The sequence below is a fragment of the Grammomys surdaster genome, unplaced genomic scaffold (genome assembly GCF_004785775.1).
Source record: "Grammomys surdaster isolate TR1022 unplaced genomic scaffold, NIH_TR_1.0 126313, whole genome shotgun sequence".
Classification (NCBI taxonomy): domain Eukaryota; kingdom Metazoa; phylum Chordata; class Mammalia; order Rodentia; family Muridae; genus Grammomys; species Grammomys surdaster.
Window position 1 is genome coordinate 10,968,369 of NW_021621113.1, and position 13,705 is coordinate 10,982,073.

Below are 13,705 nucleotides of genomic sequence, written 5' to 3' on the forward strand. Positions count from 1 at the left end.
CTCTCTCTCTCTCTCTCTCTCTCTCTCTCTCACGCGCGGGCGCGCTCTCGCTCTTTCTCAGTGCATTATGGGGCGTGTGTGTGTGTGTGTGTGTGTGTGTGTGTGTGTGTTTGTGAATTGGATTCCTTGGAAATGGAGTTACAGAAAGCTGTCATGTGGAAACTCAGGTCTTCTTGAAGAGTAGTAGCCAGGGCTCTTAACCACTGAGGCATGTGCCCCACACCCCAAACCCACACACAAAGGTCTTTTTGATTACATGGTGTCTAATTTCCTGTCCATCCTAAGATGCTTAATTTTACCATATATATAGGGGGGGCACTTTTGCCATGCAAAGGTTTGAGTCATAGGGGTAAAATATGAGTATTTTGAGTGAGGATTTATTGTGCATAGCACGCTGAAAAGGTGATATTAAGATGGAAATTTAAACCACTAGTTGAATATATTGTTAAAGTTATCGTCATCTTGTTGGCTTCCACATCCACCTTTAGAAACTATTAAAAGAAAAGTAAATGAAACTCAAAGGATGGCAAAAATTAAGATAAAATTAGAAGTAAAATGTAAACAGGGAGAAATAAATGAAGGTCGTTGTTGAAAATACCTACGGAGCTCACCCAGACGCCATCACCCCGATAACCTTGCGATCAATAAGGGAAAGCTCAGTGTGCTTCCTTGTCTGCTCTCAGAAGAGCAGCAGTCCGGCCTTTGAGCCACATCCTGTAGCTTCTCTCTGTCTTTCCCAGGCATCATTCATCCATCGGCCTGAATCTTGAGGCTCTTTCATGGCTCTGCTGTGTGTGTGGTTGGTTTGGTTGGTTGGTTGTTTTGACAGTTTTTTTTTAAAGATTTATTTATTTATTATATATGAATACACTGTAGCTGTCTTCAGACACACCAGAAGAGGGCAGCGAATCTCATTACGGATGGTTGTAAGCCACCATGTGGTTGCTGGGATTTGAACTCAGGACCTCTGAAAGAGCAGTCAGTGCTCTTAACCACTGAGCCATCTCTCCAGCCCCTTGACAGGTTTTTTTGTTTGTTTTGGCTTTGGTTTTGGTAAGGTCTTACCTTGTAGCCCTGGTCGTGAAATTTGCTATGTAGACCAGGCCAGCCTGGAACTTACAGACAGCCACCTGCCCCTGCCCCTGCCTCTGCCTCTGCCTCTCAAGTACTGGAATCGAAGGCTTACACCACTGCCCCACAGGCTCCACTGTAGGTAGGCGTTCTCTTCTCTCACCCACCTTTTCCTTGTTTCCAAGAGAAATTGACATCTTTTTTTCCCTAGATTCTTATGGAAATTTCTGAATGAAAAAAAAAATGTCAAGGGTGAGGACAAAATAGAGTCAAAAGAATCTAGTAGAGGCCTGCTGTTTGGGACTGTGAGGACTCTGTGCCCTCTCTTCTGAAGGGCAGGGAGCTAAGAAGAAAAGTCATATGAAGAGAAGAAGCCTGGATAAAAGAGGAAGGGGAAGCCTAGGTGTCTAGGGTGGGAACTCTCTGAGAGTTCCGTTGCTGGAACATTCTGTTCTGTTTATGTATAAGCCTGTGACAATGCCCTAGGTCCCACCTCAGCAGTGGTAAAGCACATTCTCAGTTTTGTGTCACTTGAGTCCTGAGCCCTGGACTCTTACATACACACTGTCTTCAAACTGGAGCATTGGTCCCGCTGAGTCCCCAGTGAGTGGAAAGGAGAAAAGGCAGCCTCTTGGAAATGGGTGCCTTCTCAGCTGGCAGCCGGACTCCGAGTCCCATTACCAGATTGTGGCCAAAGCTAAAATCTCTTCACAATCTAAAGTAATTTCCAGAAATTCAAAAAAGTGGCAAAAACAGTTTTATCATTGAACAAACTTAAGTTCTGGATGGCGCACCACAGACAGCCTTCAGTCGCCAAGAGCTGCAGCCCTGGCTTCCACTCGACTCCGTGAGCTGAAAGGCAAGGACAGGCTCATTGTCCTCTGAGCTCTCCAACACGCATGCTTGCATTTGCCAACCAAGTAAATAAACAATTAGTTTGAAGTTGTAGCTCCTTATTCCATCTTGTGCCAGCAGCAGTTGGCTGGAATTCCCATCAGCAGTAGTAGCGTTTGGGTTTTTGCAACAAGCCTTTTCTGTGTAGTCCACCATGGCTTTGAATTCCCTGTATCCATGCTGGTCTTAAACATGAAATTCTACCACCTCAGCCTTCGTGTGCCATACCCCTAAACTGTGTTTCTTCTTTCTTCAACCATCTCATCATGTACCAACCTAGTTCATCTGGAATTCTGGAAATTTCAGCAGCTGTTAGTTACTTTTATTCAAATGAAAGGTAGAATCTGGGTCTTTATGACAGGCAGGTAGTTACTAAAGCCAGGTTCCTAGATGGAGAGTCCCATTGTGACGAGATCACGGAGCTATGGAGGCAGCTTCTGAGCCTGAGTTACGGTGCCTATAAAAATACACATCCAGGGCTGGAGACGTAGCATGGATTCTGTAGGGAAATGCAAGAACGGAATGGCCTGTAAAAGCCGGGCAGTGGTGGCGCACGCCTTTAATCCCAGCACTTGGGAGGCAGAGGCAGGCGGATTTCTGAGTTCGAGGCCACCCTGGTCTACAGAGTGAGTTCCGGGACAGCCAGGGCTACACAGAGAAACCCTGTCTCAAAAAAAACAAAAAACAAAAAAGAATGGCCTGTAACTAGGTCAGCTGAGATGGAGCGGCTGGGAAAACCTGTGCTGTGCTCTTTGTCGTGGATGTGAAATTTCAAACCTGTTTGATTTCATGTTACTTTGGACTTCTGTAGGCTAGTCAGACATTTTATTCTGTTCTTACCTTTTACTCTCTTTTTTACATTTTATTTGTGTGTGTGTGTGTGTGTGTGTGTGTGTGTGTGAGTGTGCAATGCTGTGACTGTGGCTGTCAGAGCATAGCTTGTGAGAATTTATTCTTTCCTTCCACTTTGTGACCTAAGAATTGAACTCTGGTGTAAACGCAATTTTTATTAGCCTGTGATAATTGTCCTCCATCTGCTAACCTGAGCCTAATCTGGAAGCTTCCAGCCTCTATACAATTGTATCTAGGCCTAGAATGTTCTCAGCCTCTGCTGTATAAGCTCACCTTTTCTAGTTCTTTCTGAAGTCTGGATGGCTGGTTCATCTCAGCTGTTCTAGTACCAACCCCTCTTCAAGCTGACTGATTCAATCTGGGTTCTCTCTCAGCATCTGACTGAATTGCTCTGCTTGACCTCATACTAACTTTGGCAAGGTGTTCTAATCTTCTGGCTCCTTCTCATCTTTTTGGTTTGGCCGTCTTCGCCTGTGTCTAGCTTGTTCTCTCTTCAACCTGTCTCTGTACAAGTGCCCCAGCAAAGCTACCTCTTTCCACCCCTCAGGTAGTTTCTCTTTCCTCTCTCTTCTCATGAGAGATGGGCAGATCCAATTCTGTCAAATCTTTCTCTGATCTATCACTTTGTCTGCCACTCAACTGGACACTACTTTCAAACATGGGTGCTTCCTTCTACAAAGTAACTTTCCCTTCATTGTTTGGGATTAAAGGTGTGTACTAAGGGTGTGTCTTTATTCCAGCCAGAGGGATTAAAGGTGTCTGCTAAGGGCTGAGCCATACCATAGCTAGAAACAGGATTTTTCAGTAAATAATACAATCTCAAGGTTCACAGTCTCTTGAAACATTCTGGTCATCTTAAAACATTCTGGTCATGTTGCTGGTCAGCAAGTACCTTCACCAGAGCCTTGTCCTGTTTCTTAAATGCTCTTAATTAAATGGCTCAATTTTCTTAGTTTGTACCATTAACTTTTTTTAATGAGTTTTCACTATTTTAAATTTCAATTATGTTTTTATGCTTTTAAGTTTGAATTATATCTCTATAACTTTGAAAAATTACTCCCCCCACCCAGCAGAGTGCTAATATTAACTTTACGGTTAAACAACATCTAGTGGAGTGAATATGTAGGAGGTTCAATAGTTGGATTATTAAGATTTTCCACATAAAGACTAGAACAATAATGATTTAGATTCTTGTTTAAAATTCAGGTAAAAATGACCAAACTGTAACATAAACATGAAATATATACATAGCTGTTCTTTTATATATTAAAAGGAAACTTGGCAAAATGTCTGTGTATTTCAGGATAAGATGGCTTCCAGCTCTACCTGTTCTTTATGATCCTCCCCCCCCCCCAAACTTCCTGTCTTGCAAGGGCTCATGTCTTAGGTGCCTTCTAAGGTGAGTCAGAATTCGATGTGCACTCAGCTGTGTGAGAGGCACCTTGGAGGTCAGTGGGCCCTCTGCTGGGATCCTACAGTAGGACAGACACTGTCTGAAGGCCAAGAGCAGGTGCAGTGAAAAAGGACAAAGGAAAAGCCAGCTGTCCGAGGTGTGCTCCTGGCTGCCATGATACGATCTGTTACGCTAGTGAAGTTGTTGGTGGGATTCCCTCCTGATTGGTTCTGACACATTTGGAAATGGAATTTGGACAAGTTTGGAAAAGCTGCAGAATGCTTCAGGCAGCGCTTAGAGAGGGTGGTTTCAGTATTAGCTAGCGAGGAAAGCCAGAGCACAGGCATTCTCTGTACACATAGTGAAGGCTGGCCTCCTGGCTTTCTTGATGAGGATGAGAATTGGAGAAATATGTTGCTTCAAAATGGTTTTCATATTTTACACAAGCCCTGAGATGCTGGTCTTATTCAATGGTAGTTCAGTCTGTTAGAGGAAGTTTCCAGAGAACTTAGCTGACTTTTCCTTGGACAAGTGTAGAGTGAGAATTGGGAGCAAAAACAAAGCCGGATACCTGAACTTGGAGAGCTGGAGTCCAGAGATTGGATCCTCACAGACAAAACCAGGCCTTCTCCATACTTGAAATACAGAGGCAGGTGGGTTTCAGAGAGCTCAGGGCCAGCCTGATGCACACAGAGAGTTCTGAGCCAGCTAGAGCTACATAGTGAGGGCTTGTTTCAGAGCAGAGAGGGAGGAAGCTGCCCACGAAGCCAAGTACTTTATACTGAGTTAATAGGAAAGGTGCCCCGGGGCATGTAATGGTTTGCCCAACTCACCTGACGCAGTTCAAGACAGTAAGGGTTGAAGCTGCCTTACCTGGAATTTCCCACATACCATGCCAGAGTCTACTTCAGGTGCTGGGCACAGAACTACAGGATTCAGTGGCCTCCATGCCTCTGTGGCTTCGAAGGATGGAGCTTGGTGCTCTATCAAAATTCCCAGCTAAGAGTTTACATTGAGTGTCCAAAGAGTCAAACTTTGAGTTTGACTCTGAGCAGTATCGGAGCTGTTGGTGCTTTGGTGATGATGCAGGGATGGACTTTCCATGTGAGATCCCCATGCACTGGGAGAGCTGCAAGTAGAATCTGGTGGGAAATGCATCAGTGTAATGCTGACAGGTAGTGGGCTTGAGGTGCTGGATATCCTGAGCTTTGTTTGCCTTAGAAGTACTTAGAAGAGTAGGAAAGCATGCTGGTGGGGGGTTTCCTTTGAGGATGTACAAGAGTGAATTACCTAGCCCTGACAACATTTGCCCAGTGTGCACTCACCAGTAAGCAGGAGGCTATGATGGAACATAGAGGAAGGAGGAGGGTGTCAGTACAGGCGTGCATGTGCCCCTTTGCAGCTGTGCTATGTGATAGGAGCTTCTTGCTCACAACACTCTCCTGTCATAGATAAAAGGCCAGACCCAGCACCTACATGGTGCCTAACAATCATTGTTTTTTTTAACTTGAGTTTTGTGGCCCTCTTTAGGCCTCTCAGAAACTAGGCATACACACAGGCATGTATGCAGGGAAAACACTCATACATTTAAATGAAAATAGACAGGAACCGGAGTAACTCTCTCCTCCTTCAGATCGTTTTGCTCTGGTATTTGGTCGTGTCAAATGAACTGCCTGACTTGATCTGAAAGCTGAAAGCCACAATTCAGCTCTTTGGAGCCAATATTCCTATAAAAAAGAATGACCAAGCCCGCTCAGTCAGTCAACAGGTTCTCCAGTGCAGGAGTGAGGATTAAAAGAAAAGAGATGGTTAGACAAAATTGCAGCATGATCCCAGCCAGTTCTGAGGCTGAAGGCTGAGGCAAGTTTGTTTAATCCCACACTTCTTTTAAACCTTTTTAATTGCATGCAAGTATTTAGGTCAGTTCTAGGTTGAGGAACCAACAGTATAATAGATACAAACAATCACAGAACAAACAAGGCACTAGACAAAGTCCCATGACCACTCTCATGGTCGCTGTTTCTAAGGGCTCATCAGGATGACAAAAATATCTGAGCCTACTTCCCTGTCCTAGCCCACAGTCATATTCATGCCCGAGACGTACTTCTTTGTTCTAGCCTAAGACTTGGATTCCTGCCTGAACTTACTTCTCTGTTTTAGCCTAAAATTAGATTCCTGCCTGAACTTACTTCCTTGTCATGGCCCAATGTCAGATTCCTGCCTAAAGCCCATTTCCTTGTTCTTGGCCAATGTCAGATTCCTGCCAAGCAGCTCCAAAAGCTCTCCACAGAAGAAGACTTGATTTCAGCCTCCAGCTCCCTGGGATAAGGATATGCCAAGCTTTGGTTTACTCCTGGCTGGATCTATGGGAGCACCACCGTTGTACAGTTTTTCTTACTATTTTAACTGCCTCAGGCTTTGAGGAAAGTCATTAACAATGAACAGGAGGTCAGGCATGGTGGAGGCCAGGCAGATCAAAGTTCTCCTCAGCTGCTCAGGAAGATGAAGGTTAGCTCAGCTACGGCAGACTTTGTCTCAAGGTAATAACAAAAAAGAGTGATTCGTGGGTCTAATAATAATCAACAAATGTATGGATTTTTGTTTTTACCCAGCCCTTGTTTCCAAACTCAATGGTTATCTCTAGGTTTTATGAAGATAGTTAATTTTTTTGTTTTCAGTTTTGTTTTTGTTTTGTTTTGCTTTTTGAGATGATATCTACTATACAGGGTTGATAGCCCTATATAGAAATCACTGTGGAGACAAGCTGGCCTCACACTCACAGACATCTGCCTTCAGAGTGACGGGACTAGAGGCGTACCCCGCAACACTGGGCTAAGACAGTTACTGCTGCAACAGTAGCAGCTTGGCTCTAGTCAAGCCAAGATAAGAAATAAACTAAAACCACCACCACCACGCACCCACACAGCCTGTTCTCTGTGGTTTCCATAGGTACCAGGGAACTGAGTGTACTGTACTGCCTTTGACCCATTCAGTGTGACATAGCCTTATGGAGTTTGAAGTCTGTGCCTAGGTGTGAGTTAAATGTGGGACTATACCTGACTTAATTCAGCTTCTGACTTAAATTCAAAACTTCCAGAGGAGGCAGCCTTCTGAATATCCATTGGTTAATTCCTGTGTTCCCTTGAGTTTTCTGTGTGTGTCCGTCGATTACTTCATGAAAAGAGCTCTGGAGAGGAAAGGGTGGTTTTCCTTTGACTATGTCAAAATTTGCAGAAGCATTGAATGATGTTGTTCGGGTTGTTTATGTTTTCTGTTTTCCGTTATTGATTACGTACACCTATAGAAATGTCTCTTGTACAGGCAGCAGCAGGAGATCTCTAGGCCCCTGGGATTAGGAACGCAGAGCTTTCCGTGCCTACTCAGTGTTCTTAGAAGATGAGCAGAAGCCCTGTCTTTGTCTTAGGAATGCCAGTAATGCCCCTCTCAGGCAGTGATACAGCTCTGCAGAGAAGAAATAATCCCAGCGCCGCTATTCTCCACAGAGCACTGCAGTGGACTAGCGAGCCACAGCCTGCAACGGTGTTTAACAGTAGAGCCTTCTTCTTCTTTTTTTTTTTTATTATTATTTTTTTAAAGATTTATTTATTTGTTTGGACACACTAGAAGAGGGCATATGATTCCATTACAGATGGTTGTGAGCCACCATGTGGTTGCTGGGATTTGAACTCAGGACCTCTGGAAGAGCAGTCAGTGTTCTTAACCATTGAGCCATCTCGCCAGCCCCAGTAGAGCCTTCTTCAATCCAGTTAACAGTGTCCTGTGCTCAGTCTGTGTCTTTCTACGCTTCTCTTCGAACTTCTTCTCCTTCATAGCTGATTGCTTCTCACCTCCGTTTTAACCCCATCCTCACTCATGCAAAGTATACTTCTTCACCCATCAGTCGGTAGAAGAGGGTCCGTCCTGAGGTGTATCTCTTACAGGGATGTGAGGTCTTTCATTCATTACCTCCTGGCTCCACTGAAGAGATGCTTTCCCTTAGGGAGACCACAAACAAAATAATAGCTGATTGGCCTCATGTTTTCTTGCTGACTGTGGTCCCTGAAGAAAGAAGGATAAAGATAAATTGATTTGAGGTTTGTCATCACAGATTTATAATGTTTGTGGCATTTCTGTGGTGGTGAATTAATTTTGAGAGTTTTGAATGTCCCTCCTTTTCCTTGTTCCCCTAAAGAGTTTGTATGCTGACAGAGTCTTTTGCTCTGGGCTTGCATATTCTTAATGTTCCTGTTCAGTGGCCTTCCTTGATCCTCCCACTCATCTGTCTAGACCCTTTGGTCCTATCTAATGGTCCAGGGCTGCCTTCTGTGGTGTCCCTTCAATGTTTCCTGCTTTTCCTGCGACAGTCAAATTGTAGATATGTCATAGATTTCATATCTATGTATTGACTAATTCTGAGAGATCTGTAAGTGTGATAAATATTTTAAAATCTTTCATGGTTGAGTTCCGGCTTTAGTCCTCCATATCACCACCATCATGATCACCACCACCACCACCACCACCACCAAAAACAAGAGGAAGGCCTTTATGAACTCAATCTTCCATTTAGAATTTTGATCCATTAGAAATATATGGTAAAAATTAACTTTGTCGGTTTTACCCCAGTACCATGAAATACTTGGCCACTAGTATTGATCATAAATGAAGATGGGTGTTGGTCATAACCACTTTCCCTTGAAAACCTTATAGAGGGCTTTTGGAGCCTGATCCTAAACAAAATCTTGTCTTAGCTAACCCCATTCTTAAATTTCATAGTTGGCCTCAGTGGGGGATTAGAAATGTCCCTGGTTAAGATGACACGGTTGCCTGGTAGGATCAGAGCCAGGTCTCGACTTGGCTCTCCCGCCAGTCTGTGTTGTCCTGGTCTGATGTGCTGGCAGCTCCAGCGTTTCCAACCTTAGCTTTCCAGATTGGAAATGCATGTGTAGACGTGACTCAGTCGTCTATAACCCAAGAATCGGGAGCTCTAAACTGTGAATTTGGGGACTGAGGATGGTGACATAAGCCTTTGCTTGGGAGGCAGAGGCAGGTGGGTCTCTGAATTCAAGATCAGCCTAGTCTACATAGAGTTTCAGGCCAATGAGTGCTTCATGTTGAGATCTTACTTCAAAAATCACCCGTCAATCAAAACTTTCGATTCTGAATGCTTAGATGAGGGATGCTGTGTCTCTTCTGAATCACACGCCAGGTTCCTTGTGTCATACTGGAGTATCAGGGCTGCCGGTGCAGGCCTGAGTTTGTGTCTAGCACACTTATCTTATTGGCAGTAGCTGAACTGCTGAGTGAGAGTTCACATGGCTTTCATTTGGCTCCTGGCCACAGGTGAATTTCTGTGCTGCTGGGCTAGCATGCAAAGATGTTTTAGATCTGTTGCTCCCCAGCAGGACTACAGAGGTAAGTAACGGGACTGGTCTTGTATTTCAGTGCAAACAGCTGCCACTGCGCCAAAGACGTGGAAGAAAGCAAAAGAGCGGACCCGAACCCCAGATGAAGTGTTAGAAGCAGAGATGGAGGTGAGTGACAATCTTTTCTGAGGCACCTTTTTTTTTTTTTTTTTTTTGGTTTTGTTTTTCAAGACAGGGTTTCTCTGTGTAGCCCTGGCTATCCTGGAACTCACTCTGTAGACCAGGCTGGCCTTGAACTCAGAAATCTGCCTGCCTCTGCCTCCCAAGTGCTGGGCTTAAAGGCATGCGCCACCACCGCCCCGCTCTGAGGCACCTTTTTTAAGACAATATTTTCCATTCTGATCTTGGTCTGCCAAGCACAAAATATGTCTATGGGTTTTGTTTGTTTGATGTTTGAATTCCTTGAATAATTGTTCCTCTTTCGGAATACCTCTTCTAAATATGTGTAGTTAACTCTTCCTAGTTGAAAGTGTGTGTGTGTATGTGTGTGTGTGTGGTGTGTGATATTTCTATATTGGTGTGGATGTGTGTGTCCAGGTACAGGCGTGTTTATTGGGTGTGTATGGACCAGAGGTCAGTGTAGTGTGTCTTCCTCCATCCTTGTCAACATAATTTTGAGACCATCATTACTAGTAGTGGACGGTGAGCTCTAGAGATGGGCCTGGCTCCTCCTTGAGGACCTGAAGTCAAGCAGTTCTTCACACCTTGCGTGTCATCCTGCACTTCACCAGCTGGCTACACTCAGTCCCCTAGCTCCCACTTTCCTACACATTACTGAAGCTAAAATAACGATAACATTAAAATAGAGATATTACTTTGAGAGTGCTGTATTTTTCTAATTGGTAAAGGAAAAGGGTTGTTTACAACTTGGGCCTGAACTGGGAAGAGAAATTCTCAGCCTCTCTCCATTGAAGCAACTTTTATTTGTGTTTGTATGCCTGCACTTATCTTTTTTGTTTGTTTGGTTGGTTGGTTGGTTTGGTTTTTTTGAGACAGGGTTTCTCTGTGTAGCCCTGGCTGTCCTAGAACTCACTCTGTAGACCAGGCTGGCCTCGAACTCAGAAATCAGCCTTCGTCTACCTCCCAAGTGCTGGGATTAAAGGCGTGCGCCACCACCGCCCGGCTGCCTGCACTTATCTCATGTCTCATATAAACATCCTGTGGAGTCAGTTCTTCCACATCCATGTGGATTTGGGGATCCAGCTCCTCTCATCAGCCTTTCAAGGGAAACATTATCTATTGAGCCACTTTACTGCCTAAGGCCACTTTTAAATAATTTTTTTGATGAGCTCTTTGGAGCTAATAAAAGCTTGCATCTTGTTCACACAGCCAACAGTATCCTTTGTTGCTTCCTCTGTCATGTCATTTTCCTTCCATGATGCTCTGTTGATGTCACAGTGAGTTGCCTAGCAACCACTAAAGAGGTGTGTGAGTGTGACTTCATTGTGCTCCTGAGGGACAAGATTTAGCACTAAGTTTGAGAGGTGCGAGTAGTTGGTGCCTAGCCTGAAGCTTGACAAGAAAATGATGTTCCTACAGAGGATAAGATACTTCCTAGAGGCGGGGGAGTCGCACACAGTCCGGGTATGGCTTGATCTTCACAAGTAGATTCCTCTTGAGATTCGACTGAGTTTGGCTCATTCACTTTATTTTCCTTACTGTCTTTTGTGCTCTGACCCCATTTCTCAGAGAATACTGAGTGGGTGGACTACCCACTATTCCTATGCCTTTCCTTAGTGTGGAGATCCGCAGACCTGTTCCTTTTAGGTTGGGATAGTATGTACTTAAAGTTAGTTATTCCTCCCACATCTCTCCAGGCCTGGCACACCACAGCCTGTCAGTTGGGGAACTGGGACTGTGTTCCATTAACTTTATTGGTGGGCACTGAAATTTGAATTTGTATATAAAAAGACACATACCATTTTGTGGTTTTTCAATCATTGCAAGGATAAAAATGATCCTTAATGTGTATAGTTTATGAAAACATTTGGTAACCAGAACTTGTTGTAGCCCCATTGGAGCAGAGTGAGGCTGGGCGAGCCACTTCCTTCCTCACCACACACTGTAGAAAACCTCAGGTAGGGAGGCTAGGGAGGTAGTGGCTACACAGGTCAGGAATGGGATGCTCTCCCACAGCACCTACCTGAGATTCCTAGCACCCACAGTGGGTGGTTCATAACCACCTCTAGCTTCCGTCCTAGGGGATCTGATGACTTCTGGCTTCCGTGGACACTGGACTCGTGTGAAAATGTGCATGCACACGTACACTCACACATAAATTATATATTTTATAATATTTAAAATAATTTCTTTTTTATATAGTCTTCATACAGAATTCTTAGTCCTGTGCCTTTCCTACGGTAATGATTATTAGCACAGTTTATTGAATACTAGATGCTTTTGCCTTAATTTCCACTATTGGTATCGCTCTTTCTTACTTTACTTTCTCAGCCTTTAAAAATAATGTAATTCAGGCACATCATTGGTCGCTTGAGCCTTTAACCCCAACACTCTGGAGGCAGAGGCTGGTGGATCTCTGAGTTTGAGCCAGCCTAGTCTACAGAGCTAGTTCCAGGACAGCCTGGGCTCTACATAGAATCCTTGTCTTGAAAAACCATAGATAGATAGATAGATAGATAGATAGATAGATAGATAGATAGATAGATAGATAATGTTCAGTCCTTTTTGTTGGTCCCTGGATACCCACTTTTCATTCTGACTTTTCTGTAATTGGTAGGCAGTATTAATAGTAGCATTATTAATAATATTTTTGACAATGTTATAATGGTATTCTTTTTTAAGTTTTTTTTTTATGATTCATTTATTTTATGTCCACTGGTGTTTTGCCTGCATGTGTGTGTGTGTGTGTGAGGGTGCTAGAACTGAAGTTGCAGACACTTGTGAGCTGCCGTGTGGGTGCTGGGAATTGCATCTGGTCCTCTGGAAGAGCAGCCCAGGTTACCCGATGACTCATCTCTCCTGCTCACATACTCCCTCTACCCTCCTAACCCTGGCTCTCCCACAACTCACTCCGTAGACCAGGCTGGCCTGGAACTCAGAGATCTGCCTACCTCTGCCTAAGTGTTGGGATTAAGAGGGTGATCCACCACTGCCCGGCTCATAATGTCATTCCTTTGTCTGGTTTATTCTTTTTTTTTTCTCCCCCTTTCTTAGAAGAGGCCTCACTTTATAGCCTGGGTACCCTGGAGTTCTCTGTATAGACCATGCTGACTTGGAATGCAGAGATCCCATTAGAACTCTGTCCCTTCAGCCTTGCTCCCTCAGATTTTGGAATAAAGAGTTAACACTGTTAACAACTTCGTGAGCTCCACTTTGCTGGTGGAGTTTTTATTGGGTTGAGCCCTGTGGACATTCTGTGTGTCTCCTCAGGGATTCTGTATGGCTGCATTCTGTATAGCTATCTTGTGGTTACTCTTCCCCACAGGCCACCTCTTGTGGTTGCAATCGAGTTTCCAGGAGTCACCCTCCCTTTATTTCCATGCTGCTGATTTTAGGAAATGGCTTTTACCAACTTTGCAAGGTCTGAAGTAAGAATTTTACGAACTGTGTGATGTGCTTAGTTAGCTCTTTAGTTCTGTAGGGGCTTTTGCTCTTTTAGTGTCCTGAGATACCGTGGTCCCGCCTGCTGAAATCTGGGAAGTCAAGAACTCTCCTCAGTCATCCGCACTGAACAGAAAACTGCACCTCCGTTCCTTGTCAGTTAGTTTACTCAGAGCATCCTGGATGCTGGGTGCAGGAAACAGGGCCCATCTCTCAGTCAGTTTTACCCAATCTTCTTTTTCAAAAGTTGATAGTGCCCTACTTTTCTCATATATTTCTAGGCTGTTTTCTTTGAGTTTGATGTCTGCATTTCAAGGTTTATATTGCTCACCTTTTTTTTTTTTTTAAGGACAGTGTCTCATTTCCCAGGCTAGTCCTCAAGTCTCTATGCATAGTTATCTGCTGATTTTAGAAAATTGGCTACGTTGCCTAGGATGACCTTGAATTTGTGTGTGTGTGTGTGTGTGTGTGTGTGTGTGTGTGTGTGTTGTATAGTATACGCATAAGAGGA

General features: G+C 44.2%; 1 protein-coding gene across 17 annotated transcripts in view; it reads left to right on the plus strand.

Moving 5' to 3' along the window:
• The window catches only part of Eif4g3 (eukaryotic translation initiation factor 4 gamma 3), a 221,703-nt gene that overhangs the window by 147,955 nt on the left and 60,043 nt on the right, over positions 1-13,705 (plus strand). For all 17 annotated transcript variants that reach the window (XM_028759686.1, XM_028759683.1, XM_028759672.1 and 14 more), the window contains one exon: positions 9,653-9,741. In XM_028759686.1, the coding sequence (XP_028615519.1) occupies positions 9,653-9,741 (89 nt within the window). The remainder of the gene's footprint in view (positions 1-9,652; positions 9,742-13,705) is intronic.